General features: G+C 35.1%; 1 protein-coding gene across 6 annotated transcripts in view; it reads left to right on the top strand.

The window, feature by feature from the left end:
• LOC106067069 (inositol hexakisphosphate kinase 1-like) overlaps positions 1-26,360 on the top strand; it is a 55,491-nt gene extending 29,131 nt beyond the window's left edge. For 5 of the 6 annotated variants that reach the window (XM_056030200.1, XM_013226187.2, XM_013226182.2 and 2 more), the window contains 4 exons: positions 3,289-3,513; positions 18,116-18,268; positions 19,229-19,404; positions 20,513-26,360. In XM_056030200.1, coding sequence (XP_055886175.1) covers positions 3,297-3,513; positions 18,116-18,268; positions 19,229-19,404; positions 20,513-21,004 — 1,038 coding nt within the window. In that variant the 5' untranslated portion in view covers positions 3,289-3,296 and the 3' untranslated portion in view covers positions 21,005-26,360. Of the gene's footprint in view, positions 1-903; positions 1,038-3,288; positions 3,514-18,115; positions 18,269-19,228; positions 19,405-20,512 lie in introns of those variants that run through there. The other variant, XM_013226229.2, reaches the window with a different exon arrangement.
• Positions 26,361-27,424: the final 1,064 nt, after the last annotated feature.

Raw genomic sequence — 27,424 nt, 5'->3', positions numbered from 1 at the left:
GTGATACTTTGTCTTTGTTCTTGTCATCTCATCAGTGGGTGATACTTTGTCTTTGTTCTTGTCATCTCATCAGTGGGTGTCTACACACAAGTGAACATGGACGTGAAACTTGACACTGCACTGTTCCAGAGTCCCATTGAACATAATTCCCATAGGAGAGACACATTTGTCTGACCGAAAACATAAGACGTAGACAATGAGTTGATAATGAATGTCCGTCAAAACTTTCTTTTGCCATATCTTCCTCTTTCTATCGCATTAAACTAAAAAAAAAAGACTTTCTAATCATTTTGACATGTTAAGGTAATGTTATCAATTTAAGTTTGATGTTAACAGTTCATTACCGCCTGACATACTATTTGTTCCGCTATGTTTTAAGTGTCCTCAATTCCAGCTCGTAGACTTCTGCTTACCTATCTCTTGTTGATGTGACCCCTGACCTGTACTAGGGATGTCCACACGAGTGAAGGCACTGGATAAATCCCACCCTTCAACATCACTCATGAAACATTGTTACGACCTGACCGAACGTTCTGACCACTGAAATGTATTGGTTTCAATCATTAGTGACACTCTCATCTTTCTTGTGACTTAAGACTACGACTCAAACAATTACAGGTATGTCGGGACACCGATTTACATCCTCAATGTTCTTGTGACCTGAGAGTCAAAATCAATTAGAGGTTTAAAGATATATAACCAGCTTGTAAGTATATATTGTATAAGGTATTTTCTTAGTGCTTCGTTACTCTACAATTGAGGGCACACATAATTACAAATAGCTATTATGACAGTTTTGTTACTTACAGTTTTTTTTCCCCACTGATAAGCTATGCCTATAATCTAGTCTATTTATAGCACCCACATGATACTTTCTTTTTAAATAGCTGAAAGCGAGGATAAAAAAAAATATGCCAGGCATAGCGGCGCGTTGAATGGGCAGGTGTCCTGGTTGTTAGATTGCACACAATATGATTATATATCCTCGTTTCCTTGAACTTGAGTCACGCTATATCACACAACACAGTGCAAGCCAGGTAATAGACTTGTGTAGTTTTGAGTCTTATTTATGTTATTGTTTTGTTTTCTTTAAAGAGAACTATTGAATTGTATTAGTTAATACACGAAATGTCCCTGTGTGTGTGTGTTAGTTAATTTAGTGTCTGTTTATTTAATCCATTGATGAGATCTTCTGGTGGGGAAACAAATACGTAGTTCAATGTCCTGTAGTCCTACATTGTCAGCGATATACAGTGTTTCAGTTCAATCTTGTTTGAGTCTCAACATGAATTGTAGCATTGAGTTGAATAGTACATTTATGTGGTTGGTAGGTATATCTGAATTAGACATTAGTTTGTTTTGATTGGATAGTATATGGCTGGCTGGTAAACTAGACAGGGTCTTTATCTAGCCGTTATAGTTCAAAGTGACCAGGGCACATGATGTCCGTGCATCAAATCTGTTAAACTATTGCGTTATATGCAAAGTGTACACAATGTAATGACTGGAAGAAATGTGTGTTCGGTTGTTGTTGAACAAGATGAGCTAACGGCTTATTCTTGATTTAACAAGCGTTGAAAGTAATTGAATGTGTAAACCAGCTATGTGAACCAGCTATGTGTAACATGTGGATCAGCTGCAATGTGTGAACCAGCTGCAATGTGTGAACCAGCTGTGTGAACCAGCTATGTGTAACATGTGGATCAGCTGTGTGCAGTATGTGAACCAGCTGCAATGTGTGAACCAGCTGTATGTAATGAATCAAAGTTCCATTTAGTTTCTTTTCTTGTGAGCCACACCACTTTACCAGAAGTATTGCACCTCGTTTGTAATAGCTTTAGAATCACTGGCTTTAGAAATGTTTATTCTCTTCCTCTCAAGAACCCTAACTCCTGGTGTTACGTTGATCGCCCAAAAAGAATTGCCTTTAGTCTCGCAACTGGTCCCAGTGTTTCCTACAAATGGATGTGGTAGAATGGAACTCGATTGGAATGGATTGGTTTTGAAAACAAAATGCAGTCACTTCCTTCTGGAATATACTCATTACTGACATCGGCATTTACCACAAGACTTCCTATTCTCTTATAGATTTTAACTTTGAATTCGGCATGTAATACAAGAATCCATTTAAAGTCATTCACTTTTTTAGATTTATACAACACTAGTCGACCCAGGGCCGGCCTTAGGCCACTGCAACCTATGCGACCCCAGTGGGCTACTATAGGACCCGCTAATTCTTCCAAGTGTAAAATGTTAAATTAAACCATTTTATAACTTCTAACAGATTTCCCGCGGTAGTTCTGTACGTAGTAAAGAATGAATAAAATGCAAAGACGAATTTATTTTCTAATACAAACTCTTAAATTTCACTTATTATACGTATCCCTACCCAAAATTGGCCCCGCGAAATCCGTTTCGCATAGGGCCCACAACGGTTGATTCCGGCCCTGCTTTTTAGTGACGGGTGAATACAGAGTAGATTACTTGTTCTCCCCCCCCCCCTCTTTTTTCGCCTTTAAAACTACGTGGGGTAGAAATAAAAAAGAGTGATCTTTCCATGACTTCTTGGTCACAACGGTTAAGTCCGGCCCTGCTATTTTGTGACGGGTGAATACTACTTGTTCTCTCTAAAAGAGTGATTTTCCTTTACTTCTTGTCCAAACTCTTGAGCCATGAAGAGATTTATATATATAGATAAATAAGTGATCTTTCCTTTACTTCTTGTCCAAACTCTTGAGCCATGACGAGAATTTTATATATAGAAGATTGTTCTCACATATACTTCAGTCTCACTATTTGACACTACGGTCTGTACTGTTAAAAGTGTAGTAGTGAAACAAACAAACAAACTGAATATACCCCTAACAGTAGCCAAATAAAATGGATCTCTTCCTGCCACTCAATAAAACTGGTGTGAAGTTCTCTGACTAATATCTAGACTGGGTGCCTAGTGGACTAAACGTTATAGTACCATATCCTGTTGGAAAAGAAGCTTTTATCATTTCTTACTGAAAGTGTATAATCACTATAATGATACAGTGGTATTATGCGTTGTGATTTTATAATATCATGTCATGATGTAACAGTATCATGTTACATTAGCTTAGTATAATTTCATACTAGAATAGTACCAAGTCATGCGTTTATTTTATGTCCCACCGGCCTAAACCTTGAACTAATGTGTACGCATGTCTTAAAGAGAGGTCTTAAGTTTGTTATGTTGCCAAATGTAAACATTTGAAAAGAAAATGTTTTTTATCTGACATTCAAGTTGTTTTCCTTTTTCAGCCCAGGCTATGTCCAGTAGTGACACACCTGACAAGATGCCAGAGACACAAGAAAGACACCACACCGAAAACAACCACGTTTCATCCTTCGACCACCAGGTGGCAGGCCAGTCCCTGATTCTGCGCTATGACCCAACCACCATCTGCAAATGTCTGGTCCACAGAGAGTACGTGTTTTATCAGCATATGCCCGATGCCCTCCGTCCCCATGTGGCCACGTTCAAAGGTAAGGCTTGTCTGCAGTGGCTGCATTACCATAGGCATTGGAGAGTTAACATAGTCCCTTTGTGGCCACGTTCAAAGGTAAGGCTTGTCTGCAGTGGCTGCATTACCATAGGCATTGGAGAGTTAACATAGTCCCTTTGTGGCCACGTTCAAAGGTAAGGCTTGTCTGCAGTGGCTGCATTACCATAGGCATTGGAGAGTTAACATAGTCCCTTTGTGGCCACGTTCAAAGGTAAGGCTTGTCTGCAGTGGCTGCATTACCATAGGCATTGGAGAGTTAACATAGTCCCTTTGTGGCCACGTTCAAAGGTAAGGCTTGTCTGCAGTGGCTGCATTACCATAGGCATTGGAGAGTTAACATAGTCCCTTTGTGGCCACTTTCAAAGGTAAGGCTTGTCTGCAGTGGCTGCATTACCATAGGCATTGGAGAGTTAACATAGTCCCTTTGTGGCCACGTTCAAAGGTAAGGCTTGTCTGCAGTGGCTGCATTACCATAGGCATTGGAGAGTTAACATAGTCCCTTTGTGTCCACGTTCAAAGGTAAGGCTTGTCTGCAGTGGCTGCATTACCATAGGCATTGGAGAGTTAACATAGTCATGAAGACAATTATCATTGGGAGTTATGAATGCATTATCATCATCATACACATTGTCGTGAATTGGAAGTAGCATGTTGTTATGGAGTGTGCGTGTGCGTTTCTATGGTGACTGTGTGAATGATGCAACATAGGTTGCATTGTCGTCATTTGGTCTTAGTTAGGGCAGACGACTCCAGAACGTCAGACTGAAAGATTGTGTTTTTGTAGTAATTAAGATTTTCTTAAGAAATATTATTACTAAAGTCTACTACATTTATTTGATCTCATATTAACTTGATTTTGGTTTGTATTCTATTCTATTTAATATTGTACACACGGAAGTTATTCAAGTTATTTGAAGTTTTATTAGTTAAGATAGAGTACGCCTACAGCGGTTTAGTTGTCTACCAGTGTCAGGGGGGGAGGTATGGCGAGAATGAATATGTGACTTGACAACCAGTAGTTTGGTGCTACAAGTCAACAACCGGCAACACCATATGTCATTAACAAACAATAGTTTCCGAGTGCCGAAATTCAATTAGTGTCGTGAAACAGGAAGTTAAATGAACGGCCAAGTCAGAGGTTATATTCTGTCCAACCGGCTTCATTTTGATATTTGGTGAAGGGATTGTGTCAAGTGTCTCTCCGGTGAAGCAATGTCTTGGTTATAATAAATGTATACCAATCTCCTATGAGCTAGATGGAGAAGTTGAAGTAACAACTTGACTAGCCACATCTGCTGAGTTCATAGGTCGTTGTTATTGATAGCATCGGCCAGTAGTCAAGTGTAGGTGTGTGATTGGCTCACACTGGAGACATTACAGCATAGCAGATTGATTTGTCCCAGCCCCCTCCCCCAACTCTTGAGAAGAGGGGGAAAAGAATATAAAGTCGATCAAAAAAAAGTTAAAGATACCAAAAACATTTTCGTAACAAAAAAAGAAATAGTCATAACATTTGCTGTGATTTTCTTCAAAGAGCTTTGTCAAATATCTAGATTTGTGTTTAATTGAAGAATTCAGATGTTTTGATCGTATAATCTTGACTTGTGTTCACATCTGTTTTGTTTGTTAGATTTAGATCTGTTTTGTTTGTTAGATTTAGATCTGTTTTGTTTGTTAGATTTAGATCTGTTTTGTTTGTTAGATTTAGATCTGTTTTGTTTGTTAGATTTAGATCTGTTTTGTTTGTTAGATTTAGATCTGTTTTGTTTGTTAGATTTAGATCTGTTTTGTTTGTTAGATTTAGATCTGTTTTGTTTGTTAGATTTAGATCTGTTTTGTTTGTTAGATTTAGATCTGTTTTGTTTGTTAGATTTAGATCTGTTTTGATTGTTAGATTTAGATCTGTTTTGTTTGTTAGATTTAGATCTGTTTTGTTTGTTAGATTTAGATCTGTTTTGTTTGTTAGATTTAGATCTGTTTTGATTGTTAGATTTAGATCTGTTTTGTTTGTTAGATTTAGATCTGTTTTGTTTGTTAGATTTAGATCTGTTTTGTTTGTTAGATTTAGATCTGTTTTGATTGTTAGATTTAGATCTGTTTTGTTTGTTAGATTTAGATCTGTTTTGATTGTTAGATTTAGATCTGTTTTGTTTGTTAGATTTAGATCTGTTTTGATTGTTAGATCTAGATCTATTTTGATTGTAGAATTTAGATTGATACCTCCACCCTTCTTTTTGTTTCATGCTCTATGTTTTAAAATTATAACCCTCAAGTCTCTCATTTGAGAGAATTTGAAGTGCCTCTATTGACTTTTAGGAAAAACAACTTTGTTATTAATTTAAATACTGTGATTGTGTGTGTGTGTGTATGTGTGTGTGGGGGGGGGTAGGTTTGTGTTCTTTTTCTTTTTGAGATGTGAAGGCGACACTACGTAATGGTCTATAAGGACCTTTTAAGTCTCCGTGTGTGTAATGTCAGAGAAGCTGGGTTAGATAAAACATCTTTAATTGACTTAATCACTTGGTTCTGATGTAATGTCAGAGAAGCTGGGTTAGATAAAACAACTTTAATTGACTTAATCACTTGATTCTGATGTAATGTCAGAGAAGCTGGGTTAGATAAAACATCTTTAATTGACTTAATCACTTGATTCTGATGTAATGTCAGAGAAGCTGGGTTAGATAAAACATCTTTAATTGACTTAATCACTTGGTTCTGATGAAATGTCAGAGAAGCTGGGTTAGATAAAACATCTTTAATTGACTTAATCACTTGGTTCTGATGTAATGTCAGAGAAGCTGGGTTAGATAAAACAACTTTAATTGACTTAATCACTTGGTTCTGATGTAATGTCAGAGAAGCTGGGTTAGATAAAACATCTTTAATTGACTTAATCACTTGGTTCTGATGTAATGTCAGAGAAGCTGGGTTAGATAAAACATCTTTAATTGACTTAATCACTTGGTTCTGATGTAATGTCAGAGAAGCTGGGTTAGATAAAACATCTTTAATTGACTTAATCACTTGGTTCTGATGTAATGTCAGAGAAGCTGGGTTAGATAAAACATCTTTAATTGACTTAATCACTTGGTTCTGATGTAATGTCAGAGAAGCTGGGTTAGATAAAACATCTTTAATTGACTTAATCACTTGGTTCTGATGTAATGTCAGAGAAGCTGGGTTAGATAAAACATCTTTAATTGACTTAATCACTTGGTTCTGATGTAATGTCAGAGAAGCTGGGTTAGATAAAACATCTTTAATTGACTTAATCACTTGGTTCTGATGAAATAGGAAGGGGAGACTGGCTGACCACGATGTCACTTTTCGCGGTCACGTGAAGCCCAGGCGTGAGAACGGTCTTAGACTTTTTCTTCACTTACCGATCTCATTAACTGGACTCCAGCGTGGTGTGTCACGTGACGTCTCCCTACTGATAATTAGAACTGTTCTCTCATTATTTCCTAAGAAGTTGTAATCACAATGCCTTTTCGTAACGTTTATATTTGTCGTCATATTTAGAATTCTCACACAATTGTTCATATCTACAAATCTCCGAGTAGTCTCCTGTTCTAGAGAGTCTCCTGTTCTAGAGAGAGTCTCCTGTTCTAGAGAAGAAGAAGTTGAGTTAATAGACAACAATCACCGGTGTATTAAAATGTTTGTCGTTCCTAGTACCCACGTTCTTTCCTCCTCCTCATCTTCCCAGAACCTAAAGACTTGTCGTTTGGAGAGATTTCTCACCCCAGAACTAAAACATGTCGTTTTGAGAGATTTCTCATCTTCCCAGAACTAAAAAATGTCGTTTTGAGAGATTTCTCATCTTCCCAGAACTAAAACATGTCGTTTTGAGAGATTTCTCATCTTCCCAGAACTAAAACATGTCGTTTTGAGAGATTTCTCATCTTCCCAGAACCTAAAGACTTGTCGTTTTGAGAGATTTCTCATCTTCCCAGAACCTAAAGACTTGTCGTTTTGAGAGATTTCTCATCTTCCCAGAACTAAAACATGTCGTTATGAGAGATTCTCATCTTCCCAGAACTAAAAAATGTCGTTTTGAGAGATTTCTCATCTTCCCAGAACCTAAAGACTTGTCGTTTTGAGAGATTTCTCATCTTCCCAGAACCTAAAGACTTGTCGTTTTGAGAGATTTCTCATCTTCCCAGAACTAAAACATGTCGTTATGAGAGATTTCTCATCTTCCCAGAACTAAAACATGTCGTTATGAGAGATTCTCATCTTCCCAGAACTAAAACATGTCGTTTTGAGAGATTTCTCATCTTCCCAGAACTAAAACATGTCGTTATGAGAGATTTCTCATCTTCCCAGAACTAAAACATGTCGTTTTGAGAGATTTCTCATCTTCCCAGAACTAAAAAATGTCGTTATGAGAGATTTCTCATCTTCCCAGAACTAAAACATGTCGTTTTGAGAGATTTCTCATCTTCCCAGAACTAAAACATGTCGTTTTGAGAGATTTCTCATCTTCCCAGAACTAAAACATGTCGTTTTGAGAGATTTCTCATCTTCCCAGAACTAAAACATGTCGTTTTGAGAGATTTCTCATCTTCCCAGAACTAAAAAATGTCGTTATGAGAGATTTCTCATCTTCCCAGAACTAAAACATGTCGTTATGAGAGATTTCTCATCTTCCCAGAACTAAAAAATGTCGTTATGAGAGATTTCTCATCTTCCCAGAACTAAAAAATGTCGTTATGAGAGATTTCTCATCTTCCCAGAACTAAAACATGTCGTTATGAGAGATTTCTCATCCTCACAGAACCTAAAACATGTCGTTTTGAGTGATTTCTGTTTTGTAAGTTGGTTTTGTTTTGTTTCGGATGTTCCATCAGATTTGAAGAGAATTACATCCTAGCCCAAACATTCCAGGGGACTGCGAAGGTCACTCTGCCGACCCTGTGACGCTGCTGTATCGGCTATTTACCGTTCGGTTGGACCCAACAGGGGGAACTGCTGTGTGGCGCCTATATTTAATGTGTAGGCCCTCCTCTCGTTCAAAGCCCTGGTTGGATGTGGATGGGAAGGGTTCTACAGTACAAGTGCTCCGCGAGTTGGACAATAGTCGTTTCACAATAGTCGTTTCACAGCTCAAGGAGACCAATGATGATGATGATCTCTGTATTCCATTATCCTGCGTTGAATTCCTTTTATTTTAACCTTAGCTTGAAAGTGTGATTGCGATCTTTTCCATAGAGCGTAGGCTTAGTGGTGTATCCAACCTTTGGGAATGTATCTAGCCTACTTTGTGGTGTATCCAACCTTTGGGAATGTATCTAGCCTACTTTGTGGTGTATCAAACCTTTGAGAATGTATCTAGCCTACTTTGTGGTGTATCAAACCTTTGGGAATGTATCTAGCCTACTTTGTGGTGTATCCAACCTTTGGAAATGTATCTAGCCTACTTTGTGGTGTATCAAACCTTTGGAAATGTATCTAGCCTACTTTGTGGTGTATCAAACCTTTGGGAATGTATCTAGCCTACTTTGTGGTGTATCCAACCTTTGGGAATGTATCTAGCCTACTTTGTTGTGTATCAAACCTTTGGAAATGTATCTAGCCTACTTTGTGGTGTATCAAACCTTTGGGAATGTATCTAGCCTACTTTGTTGTGTATCAAACCTTTGGAAATGTATCTAGCCTACTTTGTGGTGTATCCAACCTTTGGGAATGTATCTAGCCTACTTTGTGGTGTATCCAACCTTTGGAAATGTATCTAGCCTACTTTGTGGTGTATCAAACCTTTGGAAATGTATCTAGCCTACTTTGTGGTGTATCAAACCTTTGGAAATGTATCTAGCCTACTTTGTGGTGTATCAAACCTTTGGGAATGTATCTAGCATACTTTGTGGTGTATCCAACCTTTGGGAAATGTATCTAGCATACTTTGTGGTGTATCAAACCTTTGGAAATGTATCTAGCATACTTTGTGGTGTATCAAACCTTTGGAAATGTATCTAGCCTACTTTGTGGTGTATCAAACCTTTGGGAATGTATCTAGCCTACTTTGTGGTGTATCCAACCTTTGGGAATGTATCTAGCCTACTTTGTGGTGTATCCAACCTTTGGGAATGTATCTAGCCTACTTTGTGGTGTATCAAACCTTTGGAAATGTATCTAGCATACTTTGTTGTGTATCAAACCTTTGGGAATGTATCTAGCCTACTTTGTGGTGTATCCAACCTTTGGGAATGTATCTAGCCTACTTTGTGGTGTATCAAACCTTTGGAAATGTATCTTTAAAAAGTTTGAAGGGTTTATTTTTGTTAAAATTACAACTAACGATTTATTCAGTTCAAAACAGCTAAATATTAAATATAAATATTAAATAAAGATCAATGATCAACTTAAGAATCGATAAGTCAATAATATGTGTGGGCCTAATGACGCAATTCGCCATCATATCACTCAGATCAATGAAACAAAAGTTACCGCCATCATAAGAACGACTTACACATATACTGAGAGATTGAATTTCATGCATATTTAGACAAGTTCAAATGACATAAGTACATATACAGAGAAGTTCAAATGACATAGATACATTTACAGAGAGGTTCAAATGTCATAACTACATATTTAGAGAAGTTCAAAAGACATAACTACATATACAGAGAAGTTCAAATGACATAACTACATATACAGAGAAGTTAGAATGACATAACTACATGTACAGAGAAGTTCAAATGACATAACTACATATACAGAGAAGTTCAAAAGACATAACTACGTATACAGAGAAGTTAGAATGACATAACTACATGTACAGAGAAGTTCAAATGACATAGCTACATGTACAGAGAAGTTCAAAAGACATAACTACATGTACAGAGAAGTTAGAATGACATAACTACATGTACAGAGAAGTTCAAATGACATAACTACATATACAGAGAAGTTAGAATGACATAACTACATGTACAGAGAAGTTCAAATGACATAACTACATATACAGAGAAGTTCAAATGACATAACTACATATACAGAGAAGTTCAAATGACATATCTACATGTACAGAGAAGTTAGAATGACATAACTACATGTACAGAGAAGTTCAAATGACATAACTACATATACAGAGAAGTTAGAATGACATAACTACATGTACAGAGAAGTTCAAATGACATAACTATATATACAGAGAAGTTCAAAAGACATAACTACGTATACAGAGAAGTTAGAATGACATAACTACATGTACAGAGAAGTTCAAATGACATAGCTACATGTACAGAGAAGTTCAAAAGACATAACTACATGTACAGAGAAGTTAGAATGACATAACTACATGTACAGAGAAGTTCAAAAGACATAATTACATATACAGAGAAGTTAGAATGACATAACTACATGTACAGAGAAGTTCGAATGACATAACTACATATATAGAGAAGTTAGAATGACATATATACAGAGAAGTTCAAATGACATAACTACATATATAGAGAAGTTAGAATGACATAGATACAGAGAAGTTAGAATGACATAACTACATATACATAGAAGTTAGAATGACATAACTACATATACAGAGAAGTTCAAATATTACATATAGAGAGAAGTTAGAATGACATAACTACATATACAGAGAAGTTCAAATACTACATATAGAGAGAAGTTAGAATGACATAACTACATATAGAGAGAAGTTCAAATACTACATATAGAGAGAAGTTAGAATGACATAACTACATATACAGAGAAGTTCAAATACTACATATAGAGAGAAGTTAGAATGACATAACTACATATACAGAGAAGTTCAAATACTACATATACAGAGAAGTTCAAATGACCTAACTACATATAGAGAGAAGTTAGAATGGGGTGGGGAACGATAAAGATAATCTATTCTCAGGACACAGGTCACTGGCCCACTGCTAAGGCCGCCTTTGATCGTGACAACAGTCCGCACACTAAACTACCAGGCACTCATCCAATAAATACATTTACACTTAGTACTAAACTGATTCACGGTGCCCCCGCTGCGGTGAAGAGGAAACCGTGCCTCATATTCTGTTTGACTGCCCCAGACTTGCTGATCTCTGTCTCGACAGGTCTGGGAAACAAAAAATTCTTGACCTGTATGGCGACATTTATGCACTACGCAAGACAGCAGGGTTTCTGTCCAGGGCTTTTGCAAGAGAGGATTTAAGCCTCTCAAGCCCTCACTCAAATAGTTTTATGATAATGATGATGATGATACTAAGAGTTTAGAATCCTAAAGTATCTGTCTATTTGTTTGGTTTGAATTTTGTTAGGGATAAGAATGAATAGAAAGAGATAATAGAAATAGATGCATTCTTCGAAAGCAAACATTCTCCCCTCCATATTCAAAGAAAACACTATTAAGTATGTTGATGAACAAAGTCCTTCTATTCAAAAAAAAAAAAAGAATGAGAACTCGGCTTGTCATGTGCTTGTTTTATTTTTAGAAAGTATGTCAGGCCGTCACCTTCTTCTCACGTACATAATACATCGTCAAGAGAGCAAACAACACAAGCCACTATTACAGTGTCTGCTCTAGAGCTGGCTCGTCTTCCGGGTCACCAACAATAATAAAAAAAAAACAACTAACATAAAAAGGCAACACCAAGTGATTGAAACATTAATCAACTTATGTAGATTTAGATCTTTTTTCTTCTTCTATATGTTATTAAGAGTACATTTAAAATTAAACTCCGAAAAACAAACAGGGAAATGTAAATATTTTTTAAGTTATTATACGCCGTTGCACCCTCATATTGTGAAACATTTTTAGAGGCACCGATTATGAAAAGATGCTATAGGTTTTGTGTTGTTTGTCTGTAAGTCCGACAGTCACGGTTAGATCTAATAAAAATTAAGGCTGTATATTTCCCTGTTTAATTTGTTACAATATAGTTAAGTTATTTTGAAAGAAAAAATAATAAGCCTTTTTTCAATGAACAACATAGATTTAGAATCAACATAAAGTTGAATCCTCATGAAGTTATTAACTCTATATGGATCTATTGAGTGGTTCTACAAGTCCAGAATAAAAACGTGGTACAGTCTACATCAATAATCCGTGGAGTATCTGCTAGAATAAGTGGGCGTCTATAATCCGTGGAGTATTTGCTAGAATTAGTAGGCTCCCTTGTTTGTTTTAGTAATCAGGGAGTCTCTAGCTGTCTGCTACCAGAAGCTATGGATCACTGGTTTGGGATAGTTGTGCGCGTGTAGGTGTGATTGCGCATCTTCGTGTGAATAAATATATTTTTAAATGTTGTAGGGTGAAGTGTACTTTTGACATACAAAGTCTGCTTTTAACGGCCACTTGGGATTTCAAAATATAAATCTAAGAAAACGTTCACAGTTGTCTCCTCTTCCCTGAGCAAAACGTGACCACTATCAAGTGCTCCCAAGTCAAAGCGAGGATAATGACGTCATTAGTTTATCGGTTTAAAAAAAAAGTAAACAGACTTCGCTCTGGACCGACTTCCGGATATGTTGAAAAAACGCAAGTAAATGTAGTGTGTGTGTGTGTGTGTGTACAGTTGATAGGGGTCAAGCACTCTAGTAGTGCTTTACCCAACATTTAAAAACAAACGTTCTATAATCTTCCTACTTTATTTCACCCGCCCCCTCTCTCTTTCCCATCTCTTAGTCCAGAAATATTTTGATGGATTACTTGACCCACATAATTGTCCACGAGTCAGCCATTTTGTGTGTGACTGCGTAATCCAAACCCGCTGACAATTACATTATCGATTGGTTAACCGCTTTGTCAGAAGGGCGGAGTCAAGAGGACTTACCTTACCTCTCCCACATTTGATAATTACCATCTTTTCGCTTTTCTAGCTTCCTTGCATTGCATAGGTCTAGTATTGCTCATTTCTTGGTGATCTAATATAGCGTCTAAATTGCTCGTTAGTCAACAGAAGACCTTTTCTGTTTGTTCTTGTTGAGTCCATCCATTCATTTTTACAAAGGTTGCACTCTGATACAGAATTTGAACCCGTTCTTTCTTCCACTTCTCGGATCCACTTGAAACTTTGCACAATGATTTAAGCTTGAAGACAACACATTCATCAATCAAAAGAAAAAACTGCAAAAAAAAAACAAATAGTGGTAATTAATTAATTGTGTTAAACACAAAAGGGGAAATAATCCGTACAGTATTGAGATTGTTTCGGTATCTTCGGCTGAGTCCACCCAGCTCTAATGGGTACCTGACATTAGTTAGGGAGAAGTAAAGACGGTTGGTTGGTGTGCTGGCCACATGTCACCCTTGTTATACGTAGGCCACAGAAACAGATGACCTTTACATCTTGTGCCCTATAGACCACAAGGTCTGAAAGGGGAACTTTACTTTACTATTGAGATTATGGCTGTAAATGTGGAGTTATTCACATTAGATAATCTTTTTTTTTTGTTGTTGTTTTTAGATATTTGTTTTAAAATTGTGCTTGTTGATTATCCATCTGGTAGATACGGCTGCTCGTCCACTATCCAACTGACCGCCTGTCACTTCTGTCCAGATCTCCTCTGCTTTCAATCCTCCATTGTCTTTCTTTCCTCCTCCCCTTTCTTTGAAGCGGTGTCTACATTGAGAAAGTCAGTTGGTGGCTGTATCTGTATAGTATTTGACATACTAATGCATGCGCCTTAGTACATTATTTACCCCCCCCCCCCCCCCAAACCATCTGGGTAATGGAAATGAACTCCATTAAGTAGATATACATACCGTGTTACATTTGTTTAAAGACCCACGGTGGAACTGGGTGTACCATGGGATGCAGTCACAAACTTGCTTGCCATGGATTACTTGATACAGTTAGTTTGACTTATTGGGGCATTACGTTTAGGCGCACTATGGTACTAGCCTTCCTTTCAGCTCGTGCTAGTAGTAGTTTGTATACTTTTTTTTGAAAGCGTCGTTAATGACCTTGACATTGTGCAACATTGAATGAAAACTCAACAACGCCAAAGACTGACACTTGAATGTAGTGTACTTTCTTGCTACCAAATATTTAATAGGGAAATAACTTTTCTACGTGCCAAGACGTGACTCGTGAAGTCGGAACAGCACACAACGGTATTTAAACCTGAACTCAAACTCTCACACGTCTGGTTGGCCTGTTCGAAGCTGTCCATAGTTCCTTACAAAACCTGGACTTTTGTAACCTTCATATTTTTCTTCACACAATTGTTCGTATCTACAAATCTCCGAGTAGTCTCCTATTCTAGAGAGGTGGAAGGGGAGTTAATAGACAACAATCACCGGTGCAGTAAAATGTTTGTCTTACACTTACTTGTTCTGATCCGAACATAAATACAAGAGAAATGTTGAGCTGATGAATGATGAATACATAGACCCACAATTGGCTACTTTCTCTCTCTCTCTCTCCCCCCCCCCCAACTGAATGCATATTTATATTCACTTCACTTATCTGTAAAATTGTGTAGGACTCACACTAATTTGTATAAACTAAGTAGCCTCCATTGGCAATTGTAGCATGTAGAATGCTAAATTCTTATCTAGATTTAAATGTATTCACTTGAATAATAGCCATTTCATTTCTTGTTTACATCTTTTACGATGAGTTCCAAAAGTCGGGAAAGTTAAAAAAAAAATATTTTATAAGATTTTCAATCGATGGGTTTCTGTCAGTATAAGACTTCAAGCATAATTAATTTACCCAGGGCTAGAGGTTTCCATTGACTTAAAAAAAAAAGGTAGCCTATTCTTTTAGTCTCGGTCGTAGCCGATAATCGAATGACATTTAGTCCAACCAATGCTTGATCTTCGAGGTGGCAGCAATGACTAAGTTAAAATGTGAAGCTCCGCAGACGTCACCATTCGTGTTTTTAGTGTTGCCCTACTGTTTCATTGGACAATAGTTGACAGACAGAAGGAAGAGTTTCAACTTTAGAAGTGGGTAAAATGGGTATTCTTTAGAAGTGGGTAAAATGGGTATTCTTTAGAAGTGGGTAAAATGGGTATTCTTTAGAAGTGGGTAAAATGGGTATTCTTAAGAAGTGGGTAGAACAGTTTAAGAAATCGTATATATATGCTGAGTGTAACTAATTTCTAACTTAACTCAATCTCTCTCTCTCTCTCTCTCTCTACTATCTAGATCATGTCTAGATCTACTTGTGATTGACATTTGGTAAAGCAATACATGCCTAATTCAATCTGCCATCTATCATAAAAATGAGATAAGATACTCTTAAATCAGCCCCAGATTTCTCTTGGCACTCTAGCGATGCACATTCAAATAAGCTAAGTTTTACGGTACTACTTCCGACCACATCCATCTATACACCATGCTTATCAAAGCTAAGTTTTACGGTACTACTTCCGACCACATCCATCTATACACCATGCTTATCAAAGCTAAGTTTTACGGTACTACTTCCGACCACATCCATCTATACACCATGCTTATCAGACTCCATTTCTGAACGAAGTACTGTGCACTTCTCTTTGTTTGAAGAGAAATCATCGCAGTCTTGAGTTGTGAGTAATATGTGGGAGAGTCTCTTCTTGCACGCGCTGTTCATGGCTCCACGTGACAGCCTGTCAGTCAACACACGCTGTGTGCGTGCGTGTGTGTGCCATTCCTGTCATCACTAGGCCAGAAAGCAGGCCACACGACTATCGTGTGCTTGAAAAACAACAAACTACCCTTCATTCCAAAACGCAGGCTTGAAATGTATGAATTGTGGAAATTCTACATAATAAACGAAACAAAGTTTCTATAACTGGAAATGTATTCTTCCACGTGGCTGCTGGCTGGCAGAACACACTCTGCATTTTCCCGCCATTTTACTGATCTATGATAATATCCTTCATCTTTTGTTTTGTTTTTATACAGGTCGATATAAGAAATATTTAAAAAATACACTTTACCAAGCACCAAGCATACTCATTCAAAAGTAAACGACTCTCTCCTAATAAGCTGTTCTTCCCAGGTCTATCAATTTAAAAAAACAAAACAAAAAAAGTTACCTGTCAATGATTATTACTTAGTAATGCTAATATTATTCTCCATATTTCTAAGGGAAAACAAAAAGGGGAATTTTTTTTTTTACAGGGGGCAGTGAAGAATACTGAAATTAAATCCTGTGTTTACCTCCCTTTCCTAAACTCCCTCTCCCCCCGCCCATTGAAAGGGTAGTCCTATTTATTTAGCCTGTGTAGTTTTTGGTTTCTTTGCTATAGAGTTGAACAGATTGTTCCAGAGTGCAATGGAGGCTTAGATTCAATTTTGAATTCAGCACTAATCGAGAGTCATAAGTTTCTTGTTTTAAAAAAAAAACAACCAACAATGTTGTTATAATAGGGCTTCTAATAATTTTCTGTTAAGACCTACAGCTTGATTAAGCTGTGAACCATTTACCCAGGCCATACACATACAGTTATTTCCCTTGCTGAGCTATGTAAATCCATTTTCTGGTGTATTGAAATCTATATAAGGAGAGATCCTACACTGACACTGACTCCTTTACTCTTTGAGATTCAGAAAAGAAATATTTCAGTAAGAAGAAAAAAAAACTTGCCTTGTATTGAGGTTATTCTTTGTATGTCAATAGACAGGCCCATTGAAATTAGGAATATCAAGTAGGCCTGTGTGCACATTAGTCTATGCTAAAGCAAAATACACACACCAACACACACAAGCACATATAAATGTTAATTAATAAATTCTTAACAGTACACGGAATCGCCAGATATTATCATTGAGTTGTCACAGAGAATCACCAAATATTATCATTGAGTTGTCACAGAGAATCACCAAATATTATCATTGAGTTGTCACAGAGAATCACCAAATATTATTATTGAGTTGTCACAGAGAATCACCAAATATTATCATTGAGTTGTCACAGAGAATCACCAAATATTATCATTGAGTTGTCACAGAGAATCACCAAATATTATTATTGAGTTGTCACAGAGAATCACCAAATATTATCATTGAGTTGTCACAGAGAATCACCAAATATTATTATTGAGTTGTCACAGAGAATCACCAAATATTATCATTGAGTTGTCACAGAGAATCACCAAATATTATCATTGAGTTGTCACAGAGAATCACCAAATATTATCATTGAGTTGTCACAGAGAATCACCAAATATTATCATTGAGTTGTCACAGAGAATCACCAAATATTATTATTGAGTTGTCACAGAGAATCACCAAATATTATCATTGAGTTGTCACAGAGAATCACCAAATATTATTATTGAGTTGTCACAGAGAATCACCAAATATTATCATTGAGTTGTCACAGAGAATCACCAAATATTATCATTGAGTTGTCACAGAGAATCACCAAATATTATCATTGAGTTGTCACAGAGAATCACCAAATATTATCATTGAGTTATTATTATTATTATTTCCATACATTGTTTACAACTACTTCCAGCTTGAAATGTACTATAAGAATTTTAACAGTTTTAACATTTTCATATAAATGACATGCTTTTGTTTTCAACCACTTAAATATAATGTATGTAATTGATGCAGTCATACCCAGCCCATGTCAACAAGGAAAATGATGAAACTTCTCTTGTTTGAATCACATAGGTACAACACCAGTCAAAATATCTATTGGAGAAGCAAGTCAAGAGAATGGCAGCTTGCAGCACAACACCAGAGGATTCAAGGTTGATCCCAGTCGGTACAGAGCTCTCCAAAAAACTGATAGGATCTACAACAATGAAGATGAAGAAATTTATCGTATCCTTTTTGAGTGCAGTCATAAGAATATATTAGAGTTCTACTACATAATTCTATGCCATATTCTTGTGGAACAACATTTCAATATCTTATGTTTCATAGACACCTGTCCGAGTTTTTTTTTTTGAGAGGGTAAAGATTTTTAATGATTTTACTAAAACTCTTGTACTATAGTATTATTCTTGTTAATATAATTCATTTAAATTAATACAATTGACCTTTCTCATTGATTTCTCAAGTGTATAACTGTCGTAAGAAAACAATTCTAAAGCGATCTGAAAGTAACATCAGCAATGCAATCAAGTTGCTAATCACATTCCTATGAAATAATCTAGCAATGAGATGAATTATAGAAGCAATTATCTTTTTTTTTAAATTTATGTCATTACAAAAATTATCATCTAGTGATGAAGGACTTCATTATCACTCATTAGCATTACTTATTGCTTTGCATTGTGTACATTTTCACAGTTTATCTTGTTTGTCTTTAGCGTAAAGAAAACCTGTCAATCTGTGCATTTAATTCATTCAGAATAGTGTCCTCTGGAAATCATTCACTACATCTTGTCTTTCTGTACTTGTTTTGTTCACAAGCCTTGCTCTGATTTCTTAGTGTTTGTACTTTGTATCTAGCTGCCAAATAATCTGATATCTATTCTCCTGAAACTTACCCTCTCCTTACCCAAGTTTCAGTAATGGTTTCAAATAAATTGTACTTATTAAAGAACAGATAAGCCTCTAATAGCTAATTCACTTTTTAACAAACATTCAGTCAATCCTCTAAAAGCTAATTCACTTCAAAATCACAGTCAGACTTAGTTTCCACAGTAAATGTATTTAATTTTAGTGAGTTCTCCAATGTGGATCATACTAACCATGTTTAGCTGTTGTTTATTGGTTTCTTATCTATAAGTCAGTACTCATGAAAGTCATAATTGTTTTCCTTAAGTGAAATATCAGAATTCATGAAACTTGAAGACTTAATGTATCCCTATAGACAACCGTGCATACTTGACCTGAAAGTTGGAGTCAGGCAACACGGAGATGATGCCCCACAGGAAAAAGTGGATTATCAAACTCAAAAATGTTTAAATACAACCTCTCACTCTCTAGGACTTAGACTGTGTGGAATGAAAGTAAGGACACTTTTTTTTTTTTTTACAAAGCTTATTATCAAATCACTGTCTGTCTGTTAAAAAGTTTGTACACCTTATTTCTCCCACACCCAATTATGGTTCAAGTTGAATTTTGCACAATTATTTTATGTACCAACAAAACAAGAATCAATTAAAAAACAAAATTAATCAATTAATTAAGTAACTGTTGTTTATTATTTTCTTTGGTATCAAACAAGGGAAAGAAATTGTACTTGAAAGATGTTGTGGTATAAGTTGAACTAGTCCCCTTGTGGAGGCTTGAGCCCTTGATTTGAATTCAAGTCATACAACTTTAAAAAAAAAATAATTTAAAAAGTGATCCATTGACCCAGGTACTCCCCTCCCCCCCCCCCCCCCCCCCCCCCCTTGGCCTCCTTTCCCGACTGGTCCAGACAAGTGATAAGATCATAGCACATTGAGAGAGCTAAAAGCTCTACTAATTGGTAAAAATATTTCTAATCAGACAGAATTATTATTGTTAGTCTATATGTTATTTCAAATTTAATTATATGACTGATCTGAACTAATTGATACAATTACACTTAACATAAGCTTTGTTTTTTTGTTTTTTTTAATTATTTTTTTAATGTTTTTCATGTTTAATATTGATCTTGTTCTGACTGTAAAGCTCTTCTGGTGGATATGCAAGAATTGATAAACATTTTATTTTATATTTATAAATTTGGATGCAAAAATTTTTAAAAATTATTCTACAATCCTGGTTAAAATAAATTGGAGTAATCTTTAAATACATTATGGTCCTTAATACATGCTGCCAATTGGTTCTTGAGAGATTTGTACCCTTACAAATAAATTCCTCCATGGAACAGGATATGAAATCAGAAAATATACCAGCCCTTAATTTTCTTTTAAAGTTAAAAGAAAGTTATGCAGCAATTACTACTACTGCAATTATGCAGTTTTATGCAGTTTTCAACCACTCTGACCTAACTTCTCAAATCTGTAGACAATGCCACTAAAAAAACAAATTTTAAACTTTATAATCATGGCCTGAAATAAACTGTAGAAATTGCTGTAAATAAATTTTGTCAAACTCATAGCTTCTCAAAACAATTTTTGATTTCAGCGTTACCTGATTCGAGAACAAACGTATGAAAAGAAAGACAAGTTTTATGGTAGACAGATCGGAGACGATGAACTGAAGAATGAGATCATCAACTTTCTTCACAATGGAGAAGAATACCGCTTTGATTTGGTTGATCCAATCATCTCTCAGCTTCAGAAGCTGGAAGCTGTGATTCGGACATTAGAAGGTTATCGTTTTTACTCTTGCTCTCTGGTTATCATTTACGATGGTGAAATTGAAAATAATGCGGTGGGAGACTCTGTGGATCCAAATAGCATGAACAACAATGTCCCAGAGGTGCCACCACAACAGACGAGTAATGCAAACTCTGTGAATGATTTAGTGAAGGCACGCATTGTTGACTTTGCTCATGCAACGTATGATGGGTTTGAAAAGGACTCAGTGAGACACATTGGACCAGACCATGGTTTTCTACTAGGGCTCAGCACTCTACTAGAAGTATTCAATGAGTTTAAAAAACAAAGTTTGTAATGTTGAGTGATGATATCTCCTATTTCCTCAGAACATTGTGTTGATCTCATTATACAAATTTCTCCAAGTCCTCTGTAAGATAACAGAAGCAGACATTGCACAAAGTAGCTTCAGCATTTTAGATGTTTTGTATAAAATATATGTGGCCTAAAAGGTTCTTTGTCTTACAGACAATGGCAAACTCTTAACTAAATTTTGCATATGAGAGGACATTTTATGATGTAAAACACATTTTCCAGTGTCTTCAAGCTCTGTGCAAGGCAAAGAAATTCAAATTGTTTCAACTTTTTAACCTGTAGGTCTAGGTCATAATGCACAATATTATCAGGAAAGCATTGGGTAAGTTGTTTGTGGTACAGTTCAGTGGTTTCATCCATTCTTTGTTTTTTTTTTTCTGAGCATAATATACCAAGTCTATAAAAGCTCTGTATTGCCTTTTAGCCTGCATTGATCATTTCCAGTTGACATGGTTCTTTTAAAATATTATCTCCCTGCTCTTGATAATGGTTCACATAACCACTATATAAATGTTTCCTTAAGATTTTTCATATTCAAACCACTTTTCTGAGATTTGTAAGTAGTAAAGTTCTGTTAGCCAACATCAGGACCCCAAGAACATTTCTTGTATCTCATTTAAAGTAATGCAAGCCAGTGGATCTCATCCATATCTTAGAGGTCAGAAACAAATTTCTTTGAATAGTTTGCTCTCATTGACATGTTTTGTTTTTTTCTCTCTGGTTTTTAACTATTCTGAATAGGTCTTCTGTCAGATAGTGTTTAACAATGGACTTTTCTTGAGCATAAAGGAAATATTGAATTGACATAAAAAGCTTGTTAAAGTCTTATTTCAAAAATCTAATTTTAAAAAAAAATCTAATTAAAAAAAATAATTTTATCTTTCATCTTTTATAGTCAAAAATATTTCTATAAAGCTAAGAATCCACTTCAGTCTGTATTATTGAAATGACTAGAATATAAAACAGTGATTATCAGGTTTTGGAAAGGGTTTCATGTCAGATTTTTGTTAAGAAACTTTATGTTATGTTTTCATCATAAAAATGTACTGCGTTCCTTTTTTTTTTTTTTTGTTTTGGATAAAATATCCTATCAACATAAATACATTTCTCTTGGTTTTGTTGACTTACAAATATTTGATATAATGGCAGTTGGACTTGTTAATAAGTCATTGAACAGCTCGCTCCTGTTCCAGCTTAGCTTTGGATGTTTTAGAGATGATGCTGGGGGAAGAGGTTTTATAGAACTTCTGGTATCAGTGAGACTATAAATCTGTTAACCCATAATGGTAACAGTGCTTCCAGTTATTTCCAATTGGGTAAATTTTTGTATTGTTTTTTTTTTGTTTGTTCAAGATTTGAATTCTATTATTGACTGATCTCTTGACAGCATTTCTTTATGTAAGGTTGTGTTTTGAGATATATATATAATGAATGAATTTAAATATTGTACAGTTAGATGTTTGATGACAATATCTTGTTTGAAATTGTATTAATTTATTTTCGGCTCATTAGTTTTGGTCAGTAAATCTTAAAACCATGGAAAAAATTTCTTTGCATTGAAATCTTAAAAAAAAACAACACCACAATTTTATCAAATTGTGTAAAAGTTGCAGTATAAGTTAACATTAAAAACTTTTGAAGTGTAAATCTTGATCCACTAGGACTTATGTTTTTTGTTGGTTTACTGCTTGCACAACATAAGGAGTGCAGCAACTTGTTCAAAGTGCCTCCATCTTTGCCAACAGTGTATATCATAATGAAGATATTTTTGTATCACTTTTCCACCCATTTTTTTAAAAGATATTTTGTTTTCTTGACTGTTTCTTCTCTGCCATATATTTATTTGTGTTCATGTTTTGTTTTGTTGGTTCAAACTCTTGATGCTCAATGTTCTAGTTCTAGATGTTACTTGTTAACTCAAAAGTATTTATGGCAAACTTACTTGCTGTAAAAGTATATTTGATATTTGGATATGCTTGTCTATCAGCACTTCGGCTAACAAAGATGCAGTTTTATTTTTTTTTCCAGATAAGCCTTTCTCTTTGTAAGATTAGATGCAGTAATGGCCTTGTAGTAAAATACGTCACTTAGGAAATGTATGCCCTTCTGTTCTATTCTTAGATCTTGTCCTTTTCTTGATTTGCATCCTCGTGATCCAACTATTCATCAAAGTGTGCCTTTAACTTGATGCTAGATTTATTTTCACATAAACATTACCCCTTAAGTGTATCTTATTTCTGCCACCATTGCTTATTTTTGAAATAGTAGATATTGTTCCTGGCATCTATCATATATGCTTATGAAGGCTACTGAAATAGTGTAGAGCTCTGAAAAACAAAGTGTTGAAACTGAGAAAACAATAAATACAAATAGTGAAACATTTTTTTAGGAAACAACCTTAATCCTTAAAATCATTATTCTTCACTATTCATGCTATCCAACCAACTAGCAATAAAAGAATTTGTTTGTCTGCTTATAATAATAATAGGGTGCTTGGTGGCTGAGTGGTAAAGTGCTTGGCTTCAGAACTGAGAAGTCCCGGGTTCAAATCTCTGATTTTTAGGACACTTCGGAGTCCACCAAACTTTAATGGGTACCTGACTTTAGTTGGGAAAAGTAAAGGCAGTTGGTCGTTGTGCTGGCTGCATGACACCCTGCTCCTTGACTGTTGGCCATAGAAACAGGTGACCTTTACATCATCTGCCCTATAGATTGCAAGGTCTGAAAGGGGTACTTTATAATATTATGGAGGTGTAGTGGTTGAGTGGTAAAGCACTTGACTTCTGAACCTAGGGATCTTGAGTTTGAATCTCGGGACTTGATTCTAGAGTTTCAATACACTCCTGAGTCCACCCAACTTGAATGGGTACCTGACATACGTGTAGGAGAAGTAAAGACTGTTGGTAATTTTGCTGGCCATACGTCACCCTCGATAACCATCAGCCATAGAAGCTGATGAGCTCTATATCATCTGCCCCTATGGATGGCAAGGTCTGAAAGGGTTGCTTTACCTCCCTTTTCAGCACTAGTAATATGTAGTAATAATAAATTAACAACAATTTTAGCTCAAACTATTAACAAACAAATTACAAACTTAAGTCACTTTTAAAAGACAACACCACTGCTACATTAACAATATGCATACAATAGTTTTCTTTTTACTAAGCATCAGTATTGTGAATTGAGCATAGTCTATTTGATTATTTTGACTTCTTCTACTGCTAGACTGTTAAGTCACTTGATGCTCAGTCAACAAATAATGAGCTTAAAATAAACTTCTTGTTAGCCCAGGTGCTACTGTAAATATATTTTCTGTGCATTAATTCGTCATATTTTTTATGAACTGATAGATGTTTTAAAAATTCTATTTTTAAGAATGATAAGCTCTCTCTCTCTCTCCTTTTTTTTTGTATGTGGATGTTCCAATGATTTGTCCTTGTTAAATGAGAAGTATTTGTGTGTTAGGCTTACTGCTCAACTATCAGGGTGAAATCATAGTATTGAAAACATTTCAGTGCACTCTCCTCCCATTCCCATCCTCCCTTATGACCAACAGAACTTTTGTTTTTAATGTAAATATTTTGTAAACAGTTTGTATAGATATATAGAACTGTAAGTGATTGAGCTTATATATACTGTATACATCTTTCTATGTAAGTGATTCAGTTTACATATGTTGTATAGATTTAGATATTTACACTGACACCAGTTCATATTTGTTTTGCTTTCATGTATTTACTGTAATTTATTTTGAAGATTGTTTATCCTATATTTATTGACTGAGGTGAACAAAAAAACATTTTTGTAAAAATATTTTCTTCTTATGACCATGACTTTTGTTTGACACCTGACCTATATAAGACATGTATTAATAAAATGATTTGGAATGTTGCTTGTTGCATGTCCTCCCATCCTGGTAGTGTAGTGGGAGAAAGGAAGCTGGTAAATCATAACTTGAGCCATCCATTTACTCTGTGCAATGAGAAATCAAGTTTGTATACAAGTCATTCAATTCATTGTGAATGGACCAAGGACAGAAATACCTGTCAACATATTCTGGAACATTTCTTGAACATGTTTTCTTATATTGATAGCTTTTTTTTACAGATGCCCCCCTCCCCCTTTCCCGTTTTGGCTAAATTTCAGCAGTAGACTTTGATTAAAAGATTAATTTACAAATTTGTAATTAATTTTCAGAGTTTGTCTTTTCTAGACTTAAAAAAATATAAAAGAATGATTTTCGTTCAGATTGCATAGTGAAAAAAAATAAAGCCTGCCATGTCTCAATGAATGTTAAATGGGAAAACCATAAATAGTTATTGTATTTTTCCTATATTTTTATTTATATAATATGTAATTTATACTAGATATATTTCAGCAATTATGAGTTGACAATTCCTAAATTTCTGTTTTAGAATTTTAAAATAATAGTTTGTATTTATTTGTATATCTTCATTTTCATGTCTGATGACCGTGATGATTCAAATAGAAATGAAGGCTAAAAATGTATCAGTAAAATATTGCTTCATGTATAAATATTAGGCTTTTTAAAAAAAATATTTGATTATATTTGTTGCCATTTTCAGCTAACAGTTTGTGGAGCTCAGATTTTGTTCAATTCAATTTGATTACTGTACTACTCTTTTACTGTGGAGGTTTCATAGATTTATTGAATCTGTTTTGTGTGACATGCTCATTTTGTAAAGCCAATACATAGAAAAGATATTTAATGTATATAAATGTATAGCATTCCTTTTCAATTGGATCAATGAAAGTAATAAAATTAAAGCCATCATTTTGATAGACTACATTAGGCAAAGTATTTTGCTAAGAGTATTTTCATCAATCTTGGGAAGGTGACTGTAGTGGAAATAGAAATAGTCTAGAATAGATGAAATAAATAAAAGCAATTTTGTTTGCATCCTAATCTTAATAATCATTCCTTATATGAGAAAGAAATACATTTGGAATCAGATTGGGACTCATATATTGAATGACATATCATGTGCACAGTGTTATATGACAGTGAAAAAAATATCAAATAATTTGCACCACTCACAAGAGTACTTGAAATATCAGAGATATATAATTGGACCACTAAGTGTGAGTACTTTCAAAGAAATATTAGCTCATTTTGGAAGTGCTCAGGAAGGACTTATGTTACATTAAGAACACCTTGACCTTTTTATACCAGGTGATGACATGTGTCCCTCCACAGCCAATACCTTGTGCTCATGTTTTTAGTGTTCACTTTGTTTTATTTTTCTGATTGCACACTCAGGTGTTGCATTAATTCCAGTTTTTTTATTTTGAATCTTTTTTTTTTTTCTTTGGACCAATCTATGTGTTAGTTGTTTTTTTTCTGAGGCTGTGAAATAGAAAAACCACAAACTATAAATCAGATTTTTGCTTTTTTATTAAACTGCAAGTAGTTTGTATATTCAAATAACAGAGCATTTTAATTGTTAATGATTAAGATATAGAAATATAATTTTATTTGATATTTAGCTAAAGAAACAAATTCACAAATTGAGAACAATTTCTAAAAATATATATAGTTTGTGGTTTTTTTTAACTGGTGCTTCTATTTGTTATACTTATCTTTAATACTTTTATTTAAACTTCTGATGGGAGAATTTTTATAATATGATTCTTTACAATTATACTCTTCTGTGAATGTGTGGAACAATGAATGTTGACGCGTTTTCTTTTTAATTTAAAATGCATTTGTTTAATTTTTAAAAAAATGCATTTTCTAAGATTGAATGAATTATCTGTATTTACTATTTGAGAGTTCAAATTCACAATAAACATTTTATCTTAAACAAAAATGTGTTTATATTGATGACCTTACTTAAAAATAACAAACACACACATCCCTTAAGACTAAACTCCACAAATTGTAGTATTACAACTTCATGACTTAAACAGTTCTGGAAGTATCTAAGAATGAACATACAAATCCTTAGCGTAGTGCCTTAATTTAAGAGCAAAATGGGTTCCAATGTATAGTAAAGTCACTATTGCGGAGCAGGCATGTTTGCGGAACAGCTCATTGAAATTAGTTAAAATCTACTTTATTTTGAAATGTTCTGCTAAACTACTGTAATGGTACTGCGCATGGTCCATTTCTCTACATTTCCAATATAAGGGTTTTCCTTTCACAGCAGAAAATTAATTTTGACTCCAGGTTAAAGTTGACAGGTGTGGAATCGTCCATTATTTTTCACGTACCAGGAGAACCGCATAGGCCATGGCTTAAGGCTTTTTAAAAATGATAATGACACATCACCTGCATGATACACATATTTTTCGGTTTATAAATGGATGAGAAAAAGCTTAATTTCATAGCTATCTACCAGGAATTCAATTTTTTAAAAATTAGGAGGTGTTTATCCTGTTT

Source organism: Biomphalaria glabrata, chromosome 5 (assembly GCF_947242115.1).
Source record: "Biomphalaria glabrata chromosome 5, xgBioGlab47.1, whole genome shotgun sequence".
NCBI lineage: Eukaryota > Metazoa > Mollusca > Gastropoda > Planorbidae > Biomphalaria > Biomphalaria glabrata.
Note: the sequence above shows the minus strand (reverse complement) of the source record. Positions and strands in the feature narration are given on the sequence as shown.